The 14,684-nt window shown below is 44.5% G+C and overlaps 1 protein-coding gene across 1 annotated transcript in view; it reads right to left on the bottom strand.

Moving 5' to 3' along the window:
* Positions 1 to 14,684, bottom strand: part of DENND5B (DENN domain containing 5B) — a 123,708-nt gene that overhangs the window by 20,205 nt on the left and 88,819 nt on the right. The window contains exons 8-12 of the mRNA XM_068400547.1: positions 8,805 to 8,898; positions 5,377 to 5,508; positions 4,411 to 4,563; positions 3,817 to 3,895; positions 2,477 to 2,558 (exon numbers count right to left, since the gene is read on the bottom strand). Of these exons, the coding sequence (XP_068256648.1) occupies positions 2,477 to 2,558; positions 3,817 to 3,895; positions 4,411 to 4,563; positions 5,377 to 5,508; positions 8,805 to 8,898 (540 nt within the window). The remainder of the gene's footprint in view (positions 1 to 2,476; positions 2,559 to 3,816; positions 3,896 to 4,410; positions 4,564 to 5,376; positions 5,509 to 8,804; positions 8,899 to 14,684) is intronic.

Raw genomic sequence — 14,684 nt, 5'->3', positions numbered from 1 at the left:
TCCAGGTTGCTTAATTGGTCCCTGACCCAGCCCTCATCAACCAAGACAGATTCCTCCTCTATCCTGACTTCTTCTGGGGCCGCAGGGGTCTGGGGCTCCTCAGGACAGCCTCCAACAGTATAGACAGAGGCAAAGAAGGCATTCAGTAACTCCGCCTTCTTTTTATCCTCTGTCTCCAGGGCCCCCACCTCATTCATCAGTGGGCCTACATTGCCTCTAGTGTTGGCTTTACCTGCAATGTATTTGAAGAAGCCCTTTCTGTTGTCCTTGACCTCTCTTGCAAGGTTTAATTCCAAGGAGGCCTTAGCTTTCCTAGTTGCCTCCCTACATCCTCTGACAACAGACTTATATTCCTCCCAAGTGGCCAGCCCCTCCTTCCATGATCTGTACACCCTCTTCTTCCACTTGAGTTTGCCCAGCAGTTCCCTGTTTAACCATGCAGGTCTCCTGGTACCCTTCCTTGACTTCCTACCTGTTGGGATGCTCTGATCTTGAGCTCGGAAGAAGCAGTCCTTGAATGCTAACCAACTATCTTGGGCCCCCTTACCTTCTAGTACCCTGTCCCATGGGATTTCCCCTAGCAATTGCTTGAAAAGGCCAAAGTTGGCCCTCCTGAAGTCCAGGGTTGTGATTCTGCTAGCTATTCTGTTCCTGCCACATGAGATCCTGAACTCTACCATCTCATGGTCGCTACAACCAAGGCTGCCCTCAACCTTCACCTCTTCAACCAGACCCTCCTTGTTAGCGAGGATAAGATCCAGCAGCGCTCCTCTCCTAGTTGGCTCATCCACCATTTGCATCAGAAAGTTATCATCAATGCACTGGAGGAACCTCCTGGACTGAGAATGGCTGGCTGAGTAGGCCTCCCAGCAAATATCAGGGTAGTTGAAATCCCCCACAACAACCAGGCCCCGTAATTGAGAGACTGCTCTCAGCTGCCTGTAGAAGGTCTCATCACCCTCCTCATCCTGATCAGGTGGCCTGTAATAGACACCCACAACAGTATCACCCCTGCCAGCCTGCCCCTTAATTCGCACCCACAAACTCTCAACTCGCTCCTGATCCGCCCCTGGACAGAACTCAATACGTTCTAGCTGCTCACTCACATAAAGAGCAACTCCACCACCTCTCCTTAGTAGCCTGTCTTTCCTGAACAGGACATAGCCATCCATGACCACATTCCAGTCATGTGAGGCGTCCCACCAAGTCTCTGTAATTGCCACTAGATCATAGCCCCCCGACCGAACACGGATTTCCAACTCCTCCTGTTTATTCCCCATGCTGCGTGCATTGGTGTACAGGCATTTCAGGGAGCGAGCTGAGCACACCGATTTGACCCCAGGGGGATGGGAGGCCTCCTGGTCTACCTCAACACTAGAGCGTTGCCCCAGTGGTGCAAGCCCAGCTACTACCCCATCCCCCTTCGAATCTAGTTTAAAGCTCTCCGAATGAGCCCTGCTAATTCCTGTCCCAGAACCCTTTTGCCCCTACGACATAAACCTTTCCCATGTATTACCGTCACGCCTGGTGTCTTATAAAACCAGGCATTATCAAAGAACCCAAAGCCCTGCCTGTAGCACCAGTCTCGTAGCCAGGCATTTATAGAGAGAATCCTAACTATTCCATCCCACGTCATCACCTGAAAATGGAAGGAGGGAGGAGAAAACAACTTGTGCCCCAGACTCTTTCACCAACCGTCCTAGGGCCTTGTAGTCTTTCTTCATCCCCCTCAGACTACGGGATGCAGCTTCTTCCCCACCTGTCTGGAAGATCAGCAGGGGGTAGTAGTCTGTGGCCTTCACCAGGTTGGGGAGTTTCCTGGTGATATCCCTGATTCGGGCTCCAGGCAGGCTGCAGACCTCCCTGTGATGGAGGTCAGCTCTGCATATTGAGCCCTCAGATCCCTTTAGGAAGGAGTCTCCAACCACTAAAACTCTGTGGTTTAGTGGTTAAGCACCTGCCCATACTTCACATTGCAACTTTAAACTCGCCCAAATACTAGGTTTGATTACATTTCTAAATTTGTATATTTATTCCTATTTGTCATAAAATGCCAATTGAAAAGAAAGAATATTGCTCAGGTATTGTGAGCAGGTTTTTATATCCCTTTGCTTTGTCTATATCAAGTGTACTCGCTTGGTCAGTAATTTAAAACAAAGAAAACCAAACAAACTCAAAGTACCAAGGAATTCAACATATCTGCTCTTATTTGTAGAAGTTGGCTGTATTGCTAGAAGACCCCTCTGGGGAAAACAAAAACCCCAGTAAAATTTGTGTGTTTTTCATTGTCTTTTAGCTAAAATAAATCAAGTAAACATGCAAAAAAGTTTTGTAAAATAAAAAGGCAACACATTGTAGATTTGAATGTGGGCTAAGGAGAAGGGTTAGTTCTCCTTAGCCTTTGTAAACCCAGTGAGGATCTTTACCTTATACTACACAATTAAAACCACAATTAATGCTTTAGGAAACTGTGTACCTCATATCTTGTATCAGGGAAACCCTCAAAGCAGGCAGAGTAATTCCTGTATCAGACTTTCGTCTTTCTGTTCCAACAGCAACTACAATGGAGAAAATAGATGAAGTTAATACAAAATTACAGTAATGGTCTGCAATGCATTTGTTTTGCATACAGCTGAAAACAATCTTAAGTGGCTGGTAACTGCAATGTTTCTGTGCATTATCATTAACTCCATCCTGGAAATGTAGAAGCAGACAAAATGAAAAATGCTTAATACATTACTGATCCCTTCCTTAATCCAGCACTGAACTCAGAAATTTAACAGCTTCCTCTTTCGTATGTGAAATACATTAACAAATCTGTACGGTGATGCGTTTTATTAGTAATATGTTTATATGGGAAGCTCACAACTGAAAAGGACGAGATAAAATTAAGCTAGAGCAGCATGTTCGATGCTAAGAATGCCACACATTTATGTGCTTCACTATTCTGGTCAAAGTGCTTTGTGGTGACACATTTTGCTCTCAGGAATTTGTGCCTGCTAGCCAGATTGCTTAGTGCATTACTCATTGAGGCTTATTAAAAAGTGTTTTCATGAGCGAGACTAGTCTTTTCATGAGCGAGACTAGTTTGTCCATAGATATGTCTTTGAGGACTGATCATACAAGTTCCCAACTGCAGGATCTGGAGGACTGGAGAGTCCTTGGAAGATGACCCACTAAACTTCAGAGACTTTTACTACAATACCCAGCAGCAGTCTGTGGGCAGGGAGATCTCAAGGTCATCAGAAAACCAACCTCTCTCACAACACAGAAGTAATTTAGTGATTGTGAAGGGCCAAGCTAAAGCATAAACTAAGCATCTAGACTGATGGATAGAGATTAATTACACAACTTCTGAACTGTACTGTCCACCAGTATAAAGATTTATTGAACATGGAGTTATTCACATTGGGATTTGAGAGACAGATTATGCTCACTGAAATAAAAATGTCTGCTATCTTAGCCACATCTCCACACCTTCAGCTCCTTCAGAGATCACCTCTTGCGGAAGCACTGCTTCTCACACCTCACTCAGTGCTGGTTAAAAGGGAATGAAGGTAGTGAACTGACATCGAGTGATTTTCCAGACAGGGATAATAAGTATGTTCATTTGCCTCCAGCAATGTCAATCTGTTTTGTCCAGACATCAAGGCATCTTCACAATGATTATGAAAGGTCTCAAAATATAAATGTGATATTAGCAACCAAATACACTTGAAAATCCTGCATGGGTTTCATGTGGCTGTAGTGTTCCTCCTGGGCCCAAGTTCATTCACTGTGATGGACCCTTCATAGAGTCAACTGCCAAGTACTCACCTGGGGACTCTGCATTATGCTCTTGCTTCTCTTCTCTCTCCTGGTACTGAAGTAAATGAGACCACAAAGCAGATTTCCCCTGAAAATTGAACATGTAGTACATAGCTTTAAATAAATCGGGCAAAAGAAAAGAGGCCAATGAACTCGGCAAAATAATGGGATGGCATTTCAGTGGGCCAAACATTCAGTAGTGAGAATCAATCCTTCTCTCTTGGGCCATGAGACCTCAGGAAGAGGAGAGGACCATCTCACTGACCTAACAGTCACACCACCCATCTTGTTTCTTTGTCCCCTCCCCAAGTGTCCCTTCTGAAGGCTGAAAGAGAAGAAACCAAACACCTATTTGACAATATCACTGCAATTTCCAGAGGTGCTTCTCAAATAAAAAAAAAAACAAAAAAACCCCACCAAGCGAAACCCCTCCAAAGACTCCCCAAGCCCTCACAAGATATGAACCAGGGACTCTGAGCCCAAAGATGCCTCCCACTTGGAAGCTGGAATGACACCACCGAGTAGCAGCTTAAAAGGAAGAGACGGCATTCAGTATTTGCTAGAGTACTATATGCCCAAAGTTCTGACTTTCCAGTTACCAACCTGCTTGATCTGCAGACCATGGCTCCAGATTCTTTCTAGCAGATCACAGAGACTAGCAATCAACGTATTTTCCTCCAGACCTGTTATGTTGGCTTCTCCATGTCCCAGCTCGACTGCTTCATGGCCCATCTTCTCTACCAACATGCGTTTAGTCTATAAAAAGAAAAGTCCCCAAAGGTTTCCAAGAATGTTATCCAATAAGGGACAGAATTTATAGATGAATTTACTTAAACATGCTTAATCTAACGGCCTGACCAGAGAAACTTCAAATCTCTTTACAGAACCTGTAAATTAAAAAGAATAATTAAAAAAAAAGTTTGCATGATTACTCCATACTATTTCTATACCCTTTATCTATTGCCCTGTTCCTGCACTGTTGATGTATTACCAACTGGTATCAAAACCAGAGTACAGAGGTAGATACATTTTCAGTCTTACTCAGTATCTTTTTTCTTCTTGTTACAGCTATTAAAAGTTTAAAACTCAGGTAATACAGTATACCACCAGCTGCAACTGACACAAAGAAATTATATTTCCATGGCTATAAAAGCTTCTTCAGTATTAGAAACTGCTGTACTTCATTTGTTCTGCATAAACAACATGCACAAAAGTTGCACGTGCTGAATGCTTCCCTTTTTGACTGTGGGTCTCGAGCCTGTTACGTTTAGACTACATTTACATATCAACAATTAAAGGAAATCCTCCCTAAGATGTCTGATCATGCTGACTCTCCTTCCTGTCCTTTTCACTCATTTCACCAACTTTGACTGCATAAAGAGAAGAGCGATAATACGTTCCTTTCTTTCCTAGCAGTTGAAAAATACAACACTAAAGGGCAATAGCCTGGTACACCAACAGACCAATGGCATTCCAGCTGTGAAGGACTTGCAGGACAGCATCTGCCGATGCTAGTCAGGCTCAGTGTAAGCAAGGGGAGAGCAGGCGGCGGAAAGCGAGAGGACCTACCTTCATGCGACATTCCTTCAGTAGCCCTTCCACAAATTTCCAGTTGGTCTGCGCAATCACAGCTGGAGAGAGGTCTGAGAGTTTGGGCTGCCTTAAATTTTTTCCTAAACTCCTTGCCTCCTGCATGTATTTCTAAAAACAAACAGAATAATTTTAGATATTACAAGGCAGAGGGATTCTCCTCGTCCTAATCCTAGGCAAGCAAATGCTGGTGAAAAGGAATGAGCTAGTGTTAATCTAGGAACAACATTATGATTTGTCTGATGCTTAGGTGTCTGGCTGGAGAAGTGGAATGCTCCCTTTGACAACAGAAAAAACAAGATATTTTCCTGCGTGGAACCAAAACAGTCAACGTTAGCTAGTGAACTGTGCTGTTAACCACTAGCACAAAGTTAGCAACAGCAAGTGCATAAAAGTGTGATACCTTCATTCATCAATAAAATCAAAATATCAAGTAAAGTTTCCTTCCATTGTTACTGGCATTGACTTAAAAAGAAATTTAAAAAAATTAAAAACCAGTTGTCTAATTTGTTGCAGACTGTACATGAAGGGAAAAAAACCTTTGAAAACAAATCACAAGAAACAGAAATATACCTAGTGAAGGAGAAAGATTCCATCCGTTACTTTTCATCTGGACAGTTTATGGCGGGGGGGAGAGGGGGGGAAATCAGACTTAATTTTATTCTCAATTAACTTCTCAATTACAAGCGAAGCTTGTTTTAAACAAAACTGACATTTAGGATCATTCATGTTTTTACTGTGAGGTAGTAATTGAGAAGTATGGACAAAAATTGGCATGCTCTTGAAAAAAAGGATCCAAGCTATAATAAAAGACCTTTGAACCTTCCTGCTCCACTGCCTTATTGTTCAGGGCTTTTTTTATTGTTTTTTTTTTGTTAAGCAAAAAAAAACCCAAACCAATCAACAAAGTGTCCTCTGCCCCCAACATCAGTGAGAGGGCTACATGCTGAGCAAAGCGAAGCTGGCCACATTGAGGTGTGCAAATATGAAGCCTATCAAAAAGTTGCCCAAGCATTATTCATAAAGTTTTTGTTAAAAAGAGTAAAAGAATAGAATGTTGCCAAATAAAAGTCTTGAAGCACAGTGCTCGTAGCCTGGTGTGGGAATGTTCCATTTCCATAGTGGATTTTTATCCAGTTAATGCTGCCTCTTTGAGGGACGGATGTGACAACGACTGCCTTTCCCTCAAGAGGAGCAGATCACACCCCTTCCAGTGACTCAGCTGGGGAACTGAGAGGACACTATGGCTGCTGCATTTGCAGAGCTTTCTGTCTAGGGAGAAAATACTTTATTTATCAAAAGCAAAATACAAACCCAATGAAGTTAATTGAAATTCCTCAATTTTTTTTTTGGTAATGGGGGAGTACACAGTACAGTTTTTCTGACACATTTGGATTTTTTCAATACAAAATTTGGACATGAACCACTTAACATGAGTCCCACAGGTCAGACAAGAACATCAGGTTCTGCCATGGAAAGCTGTGTTCAACAGAAGTGCTCAGCTAGGTAATTACAGTTTCACTGATACTGTAAGGACTCAAAAATAGTTGAAAAACTACATGTGGGAATAAAAATAAAATCACAGATGATGAAAGCGTGTTATTCAGCAAGCAATCTCACAGGTGACTTCCATCTAACTCAGTGCAAAAATTAGCAACGAAAACAGTGAAAAAGTAATACAGGGAGTATATAATTAGGAAATCTAATATTTCTTTTTAAATGTAAAGGGATGAATAAAATGCAAAGTGTGGTTATAGTCTGAAGAGCATAAAACACGGATAACCTTACTTTATTAATTGTATGTCTTGTTATTACACTAAAATAAAAAATAAAAAATTATTAACTCTTGTAAGTTCAAGAGAAGAATAAGGGTGTGATGAAAGACCCCATTGATTGCCCTTTGCCTATTCATCAGCACCCACACACCACCACCCTCTTTCCACACTGGGATGCGATGATCCAGCAGTCAGAAAGCAATGCTTTTTGGATTTGACACCCTAAGCTGAATTGCTGGGAATCCACTGGGAAAAAATGAAGCAAACCAAAATTCTCATCTTTCAGCCTTGGAGGCGTCATATTTGCCAGGGAGCTGGTGTGGAAGCCTAGAGCTGATTTCCAGCTACTTTTCTGATTACAACCACACTTCCAAGCGCTACAGGGACGTGCTCGTACTCTACGAGAAAGGGAGAGGTTTGAGACGCAGCAAAGACAGCGGTTCCTCACGCTAACAACATCTCAAGAGCAGCTTTCAACAAGAAAAACTAAAACATACCAGGCAGCATTCAGAGAAGGATTTTTTAGGAGGCCGTGCAGGAGGGGGTGGTCCCTGATCCCACTCCCAGAAGGCCATTGAGTTCTGACGAAGCAAAAGCTCCTCCGAGGGCTAAGCGGAGGCAGATGCCCCAGTGGCAGAATAGCCAGAAAGAAAGAGGAGACAAAGCAAAAGAAGCATGCGTATGATCCACAGCCAAAAAAAAGAAGAAAGTAAGTACATGACACGGTATCGAAAAGGCTCTGCTGAGATATACACACAAGGCAACGTTTGAAATATACTTGCAAAGCCACGTCAGCAAAAATAGCAACAAACACGTACAAGTGCTGTTTTGCTGTGTTTCCATGAAACATCATTTGAAGCTGTGGTTCAAGAGTCCACTTCTCCATTTGGGTTCTTTTGGAGTGCAAAAGCCAACACCGGCCAACATTATTCAGCAAGATTTACCACAAAACAGCATGAATGTTTTATTTTTGCTAGTGACATACAAAAGAAGCACATGGACATCAATGGAAAAATATGGCAGAAAATATGTAATGAAGGATGAGAAATTGAAAAGATGGGAAAGAAATGCATGTATGTGACTGACATTTACAAGATGCATGGGAGTTTCCAAGCTTTAGGCATAAAAAGGCCCCAAAGTCTTAACCTTTCAAGTAGGCTTACTCATGTCAGGAATCTACGTAAAAGAGAGAGAGAAAAAAAATTCCTTTACAAAAGAAAAAAGTCCTGCCTCATTCGCCTCTACAGCGCTGGCATTTATTCAAGGACCCGACTTTTGCAGAGACCTTCACCCTGGCCAGAGCTCGGCAGCTGCACCCAGGCAGGCACCAGGGCTCTGCTCTCTGTGTGTGGTTACACGCCTGGGGCCTGTATCAGCAAATAAGCCATTTTCCTGATGCCAAAGGGCCTGACTCATTCCAAAATAATAAAAGCATTTTATTTATATTGTGTACTTTGAAATCGTACAACATACACAGGCATCTGTGTCAAGCAGCATGTAAATGAAACGGCTGCAGAGACCCACACAAACCTTATGGTAGCAACAAAGCTGCCCGAAGTAACAATGCATCATTTGCCTAAACCTCACCTCCTGGATCACAAGCTCATGTCACCCACAGATGATGCCACCTACCTCCCTCAAATCGTTGTCCAGCCCAATGTGCTCTGAGTGCTGCCGCAGGCGGTCTTTCCTTCGCTGCGTGGTGGTGCTGCGACTGGCCCAGCGGCTGGGAAGTCAGAGAGAGAGAGAAGACACACGAGTGGAAAAAAATCAGTAGGGAAAGCCTGGGTTGGGAGCCAGAGGACATCTGACAGGTCTGCAGTGGGAGAAGTGAAAGTACAAACTTGGACATTGCTGGTGCCTGACCTCCCCGTGGGAAACTGCCTGGTGGCCAGCACACACCCAGGGGACAAAAGCCCTTATGGACACATGCCTGCTGCCTGCCAGGGTATCCAGTGAGAGCTCCTGTGTTACCCAAAATGCAGATCATTTCATCAGTTGTACTTAGTTATCCAACAACACTGTTTTTTGCTGCATTTGCTGAAATTTGGTAAAAATGGTGTCTGTAAGAACAAAGAAAATACAATGATGTATTTTAAGTAACAACTTCTAAAATTTTCCTCTTTTGTGAGAGGTGGTAATTCTCCTTTCTCTACTTCCTGTGGTACTTACAGAAATTATTTCAGAGAAATTCATCATTGCCATAGTAACTACTGTGATATTGGGTGCACCTATGTTTAAAGGTTATAGACAATATTGACTTCCTGGGATTAATCATGTTGCTATCTTCACCATATCTTTTTTTGCATCGGGTTTCTAAGTACCATAGAAAGCCTGTATTTTTTGCTACATGTTCATATACGTCCAGTCAAATTTTTTCCTCATCTGAAGCTGTTGCCTGAAAGCAGCCTCTTGGTAACCAGGTTTGAAACTGAGCAACCTTAAAGCTCCCAAGTGTCCAAACTCCTTCATGCCAGATAATATAACAAAACACAAACCAAGATAACTCTGTCCCAAGGAATTTCTAGTCCGATTGAAGGGTTTCTAATAATACCATAGCCTTCTGTCAAATCCTTGAAAACAAAAATGCTCAACTGGTGCAGACATTAAATAAGTTAATACATTATTTATAAAGCTAGCAACCTATCAAGCATTAAAAATAAGTATCTTAATACATGAAGGCTAAGACATTGAGGATGGCCGAGCCCAGAGAGTGGTGGTGAATGGGGCAAAGTCCAACTGGCGGCCGGTCACTAGCGGTGTTCCCCAGGGCTCAGTTTTGGGGCCACTGCTGTTCAATATCTTTATAGATGATCTAGACGTAGGGATTGAGTGCACCCTCAGTAAATTTGCAGATGACACCAAGCTGGGTGGGAGTGTCGATCTGCTGGAGGGTAGGAAGGCCCTACAGAGGGATCTGGACAGGTTAGATAGATGGGCCGAGACCAACGGCATGAGGTTCAACAAGAACAAGTGCCGGGTCTTACACTTCGGCCACAACAACCCCACTCAGAGCTACAGGCTGGGGGAAGAGTGGTTAGAAAGCGGTGCGGCGGAAAGAGACCTGGGGGTGCTGATCGACAGCCGGCTAAACATGAGCCAGCAGTGTGCCCAGGTGGCCAAGAAGGCCAATGGCATCCTGGCCTCTATTAGGAATAGTGTAGCCAGCCGGTCTAGGGAAGTGATCGTCCCTCTGTACTCGGCACTGGGGAGGCCGCACCTTGAGTACTGTGTTCAGTTCTGGGCCCCGCACTTCAAGAAAGATGTTGAGGTGTTGGAGCGAGTCCAGAGGAGGGCGACCAAGCTGGTGAAGGGTTTGGAGGGTATGACCTATGAGGAATGGCTGAGGGAGCTGGGGTTGTTTAGCCTGGAGAAGAGGAGGCTCAGAGGTGACCTTATTGCAGTCTACAACCACCTGAAGGGAGGTTGTAGTGAAGTGGGAGTCGGCCTCTTCTCCCGGGCAACTAGCAATAGGACAAGAGGAAATAGCCTCAAGCTTCGCCAGGGGAGGTTCAGGTTAGACATTAGGAAGCATTTCTTCTCAGAAAGGGTCATTAGACATTGGAACGGGCTGCCCAGGGAGGTGGTGGAGTCACCATCTCTGGATGTGTTTAAGAAAAGACTGGACATGGCACTTAGTGCCATGGTCTAGTTGACATGGTGGTGTCAGGGCAATGGTTGGACTCGATGATCCCAGAGGTCTCTTCCAACCTGATTGATTCTGTGATTCTGAGGTGCTGGAGAGAGTCCAAAGAAGGGCAACAAAGCTGGTGAAGGGTCTAGAGCACAAGTCTTGTGAGGAGCAGCTGAGGGAACTGGGGTTGTTTAGTCTGGAGAAAAGGAGGCTCAGGGGAGACCTTATCGCTCTCTACAACTACCTGAAAGGAGGTTGTAGCGAGGCGGGTGTGGGTCTCTTCTCCCAAGTAACAAATGATAGGACGAGAGGAAACAGCCTCAAGTTGTGCCACGGGAGTCTTAGATTGGATATCAGGAAGAATTTCTTCACTGAAAGGGTTATCAAACGTTGGAACAGGCTGCCCAGGGAAGTGGTGGAGTCACCATCCCTGAAGGTATTTAAAGGCTGTGCAGATGTGGTGCTTAGGGATATTGTTTAGTGGTGGACTTGGCAGTGCTAGGTTAACGGTTGGACTTGATGATCTTGAAGGTCTTTCCCAACCTAAATGATTCTATGATTCTGTGATCTTCAGAATTATATTAATTACTGTGTGTGTGTTTATTAAAATTAAAAATATCTTTCAAATACAGGAAAAAAAAGCCTTTAACTATATAGCCTTTCAGTTGCTTCATGAAGTCAGCTGTTCTGCCTCTTTCCTGCACTGAGAAGTTGAAGAGCAAAATCAAGGTGAAGCAGAACACATAGCCTGCCCAGGGCAGCGCTCCAGCTCCAGTGCCTGGCAGTATGTATGAACAAGGCTCTACCTACGGGAGGAAACTGCTTAGCAGAACTTGAAAGGATAAACTAAATCTGGAAGAAAAAAAGGAAAGAAAAAGAAAGAAATACCACCAAGAATACAACACCCCACACTCCCCAACCTCAGTACTTGAGTCAAAGGGACCCTCTAAAACCTGTCTCCATCCTGGTCCCTGTACTCCAGACTGAAGTGTCCATGCCAGGCACCACGCCAGAACGACTGCTGTGAGATGGCTTTTTCTACAGGAGCTGTGATCAACAGGCAGAGCCCCTGGGGATTTGGGCTCTCTGCCTTTGATAGATCTATGTAGAGGGAAACCTAGAGATGCCCACATCAAAGACAGAAGCATGTGCTTGGTGAGCCCCTCCACGCAAGTGGTATTGGCAAGGACAGCAGTCTCCAGGTCCCAAACCTGTCTATTTCTGTGTGCACCCCAAACAGGAACACATACAAATAGGATCTGGGATCTGAACTGTTTGGCCAAGGAGTTTCAGCTGGCAACACATAGACAGATACACGCCTGCAGGAGGAAATCCTTGCACAGAGCTGCACTTGGGTCCTGACAGGTCCCGCAAGCTGTCGGAGATGCACAGGAAGGGGAACCTGACCCAAGAAAAGTGCAGGCATGTGACCCCTGGTAATCAAACCCTCCTGTTTCCAGAGAGAAAGACTTTGCATACATGTACCTAACTATCTCCACCAATTCCTCCAGTGATGCAACCAAAGACCAAATTTTGGCTAACCAGACAGGTAAAAAAGGAAAAAAGTCACAGGAACTATAGTTTTTATGGTCAAATGGAAGTCCCTTCCTATCTCCCAAATAATGTCAAGAAAACAAGTACAAAGGAAGAAATAAACACCTGGGTCTGCATGCAATTATGGTTCAGCACCTCACCATCCCATATCACAAGAAATTTATTTTTAAAGCAATGTAGTCTCAAGTCTCTAGTAACTAAACACAACACCCCAATAGGTGTCTGCACAGCAAATGCTGATACCTTCTCAGAGGAATACATTACTGACATAAGTGTCTTTGCACCTCCTCAGAAGTCTTAAAAATATACAGCCTGTGAGTTTAACAAGTCACCACTTTTTTTCAGAAGCAACATCCAACACCTCATTAGATGACTGAGAGGGGGGAAATAAAACCCTACATTTTAATAACCTGAACAAGTAGAAATGCAGCAGAAAAAACACTCCCTCAAACAGAGGACAGCAGACGTAAAAGTGCCTTTAACTACCTGGCTCTGGAGACCTTCCTTATATTTCAAGTTAGTACCAGACTTACATTTCACACAATAGAATGCCAATAATACATTGGAAAGTTAAGTTATAGATCGACTATTACCCATATCATATTTTTCTGCTCCAATTTATATGATATTTTCTGAATTCTAGACAAAGCTTTGATCCCTCTCCACCTGCATTCCTGCAGTTACTGGAGGATTTAAGAATTGCTACAAGTGCCCTTTGAGGGAACACATCTCACCGAAGGTGAACGCAGGATGAAAGCCATGGAATAATTACAAGTAATACACCCTCACTAAACCATTTTCAGTTAATTCCAGCCCTGTCCTCCACCTGGGAGAAGGCACAGATCATTCTCCAGATTATTAATCAGAACTATTTGAACATTTTCAGCACACAAATGTAAAGATCGTTGCCCGTTTATGAAAAGAAGACTGCTGCTCATCAGCTGGAGCAATTACACATGCAGGGAGCTACGCGCTCCTTCTTCCTTGGCCCCTTAAGCTAGGGAAGATGGAGCTGCCAGGGCACTGCGTGAGGTCTGTGCATTCGGATGCTGCTCTGAATCTCTCCGGGAGATCTGGTGAAGATCTAACAGCAGATAAGCAGGATTAAGCAGCTAAATCTTTTAAAGCCTTTTCTTCACTGGGCCACATAGAGTTTTCCCAAAATAATGCTTCAGTATTGCAATAATCCTTCCCCCCCGCCCCTCATCAGCAGAGATCACATTTTAAATTACTCCTCCTCTCCCTTGGGTCACTCAAAGTGATTCTAAAGAGGGGGTAAGAGCCCTCCCCAGTGGCCACACCACCTCCCTTGGGTTGCCGAAATCCCATGCAGTGCCTCTCCTGGCCCTGCCATCACCTGCTGCCTTATTCACGCCTCAGCCCCGGCGCTGCCAAAGCAGCGAGGAAAGCTGTACTCAGGCAGGCAAACGCCTGCTTGTTGTCAGCCCTTAGTCTTGGGCTTTTCAGCTAAACCACTACCGCCCATGTACCAGTGGAGCGGATGCCAGAGGAGACGAAGCCCTCCTGGCTGGTCCCGGCCTGGGGCGGGGGCGAGCCCCGAGCCGCCTGGCACCTGGGAGTGCAACACAGCGCTGCTGCCAGGCCTAGGTGCTGCCCGAGTACTCCCTCACCCAAAAATGCCCCCTCCCCTTTATTTTTTGCCTGTAGAGCCACGAGAATGGGCTGCTGGCACGTTTCATTTATTCCTCACAGCGCAGGTATTGCTGCAAGCACCAGGCCTCTGGGGACGAAGCAGCCGCAGCTCGGGCGCTGTGAGGCAGAGCCCAGGGACGAGCTGACTGTGTGGAGAAGGGAGAAAAGGCTCGTTTTGGTAGTCTGCCCGTATCTAACTCCCATGTCCAAAGATGAACGCTCTTCACCTCCAGAGAATGCGAAAAAGCAGTGATATTTCAGAGGAGGGACCACGGAAGACTCTGCTCTGTTCAATATAGAGAAATGAAATGCAGATACCTCTGACTAAGACCCTTTTAACATGAAGCCAGTGAAGTCAGTATCGTTTAATATCAAATTAGACCCAACAAGCATAGGAATAGGTTTGCAGCGGTTGGAGGAAATGTAAAGGTGACACTTGGAAAAGATGATACTTAACCTGTGATGCTTAATTTCTGTAATAAAAATGGTAAGGTAGTCAGCATCAAAGCTGAACTGTCAGAAACCAATCTAGCAGAACAGCAGCCTCACACCAGGGACTAGCCATGCTGTACTGCAACCACGTGTACATCTCTCTCTCTCCCCCCCTACTTTCCCCCCACCACCACCTTTTTAAAGCTCCATGGAGTAATGAAAAAATCATGTCTACCCAA

This window comes from Nyctibius grandis, chromosome 5, assembly GCF_013368605.1.
Source record: "Nyctibius grandis isolate bNycGra1 chromosome 5, bNycGra1.pri, whole genome shotgun sequence".
NCBI lineage: Eukaryota > Metazoa > Chordata > Aves > Nyctibiiformes > Nyctibiidae > Nyctibius > Nyctibius grandis.
Note: the sequence above shows the minus strand (reverse complement) of the source record. Positions and strands in the feature narration are given on the sequence as shown.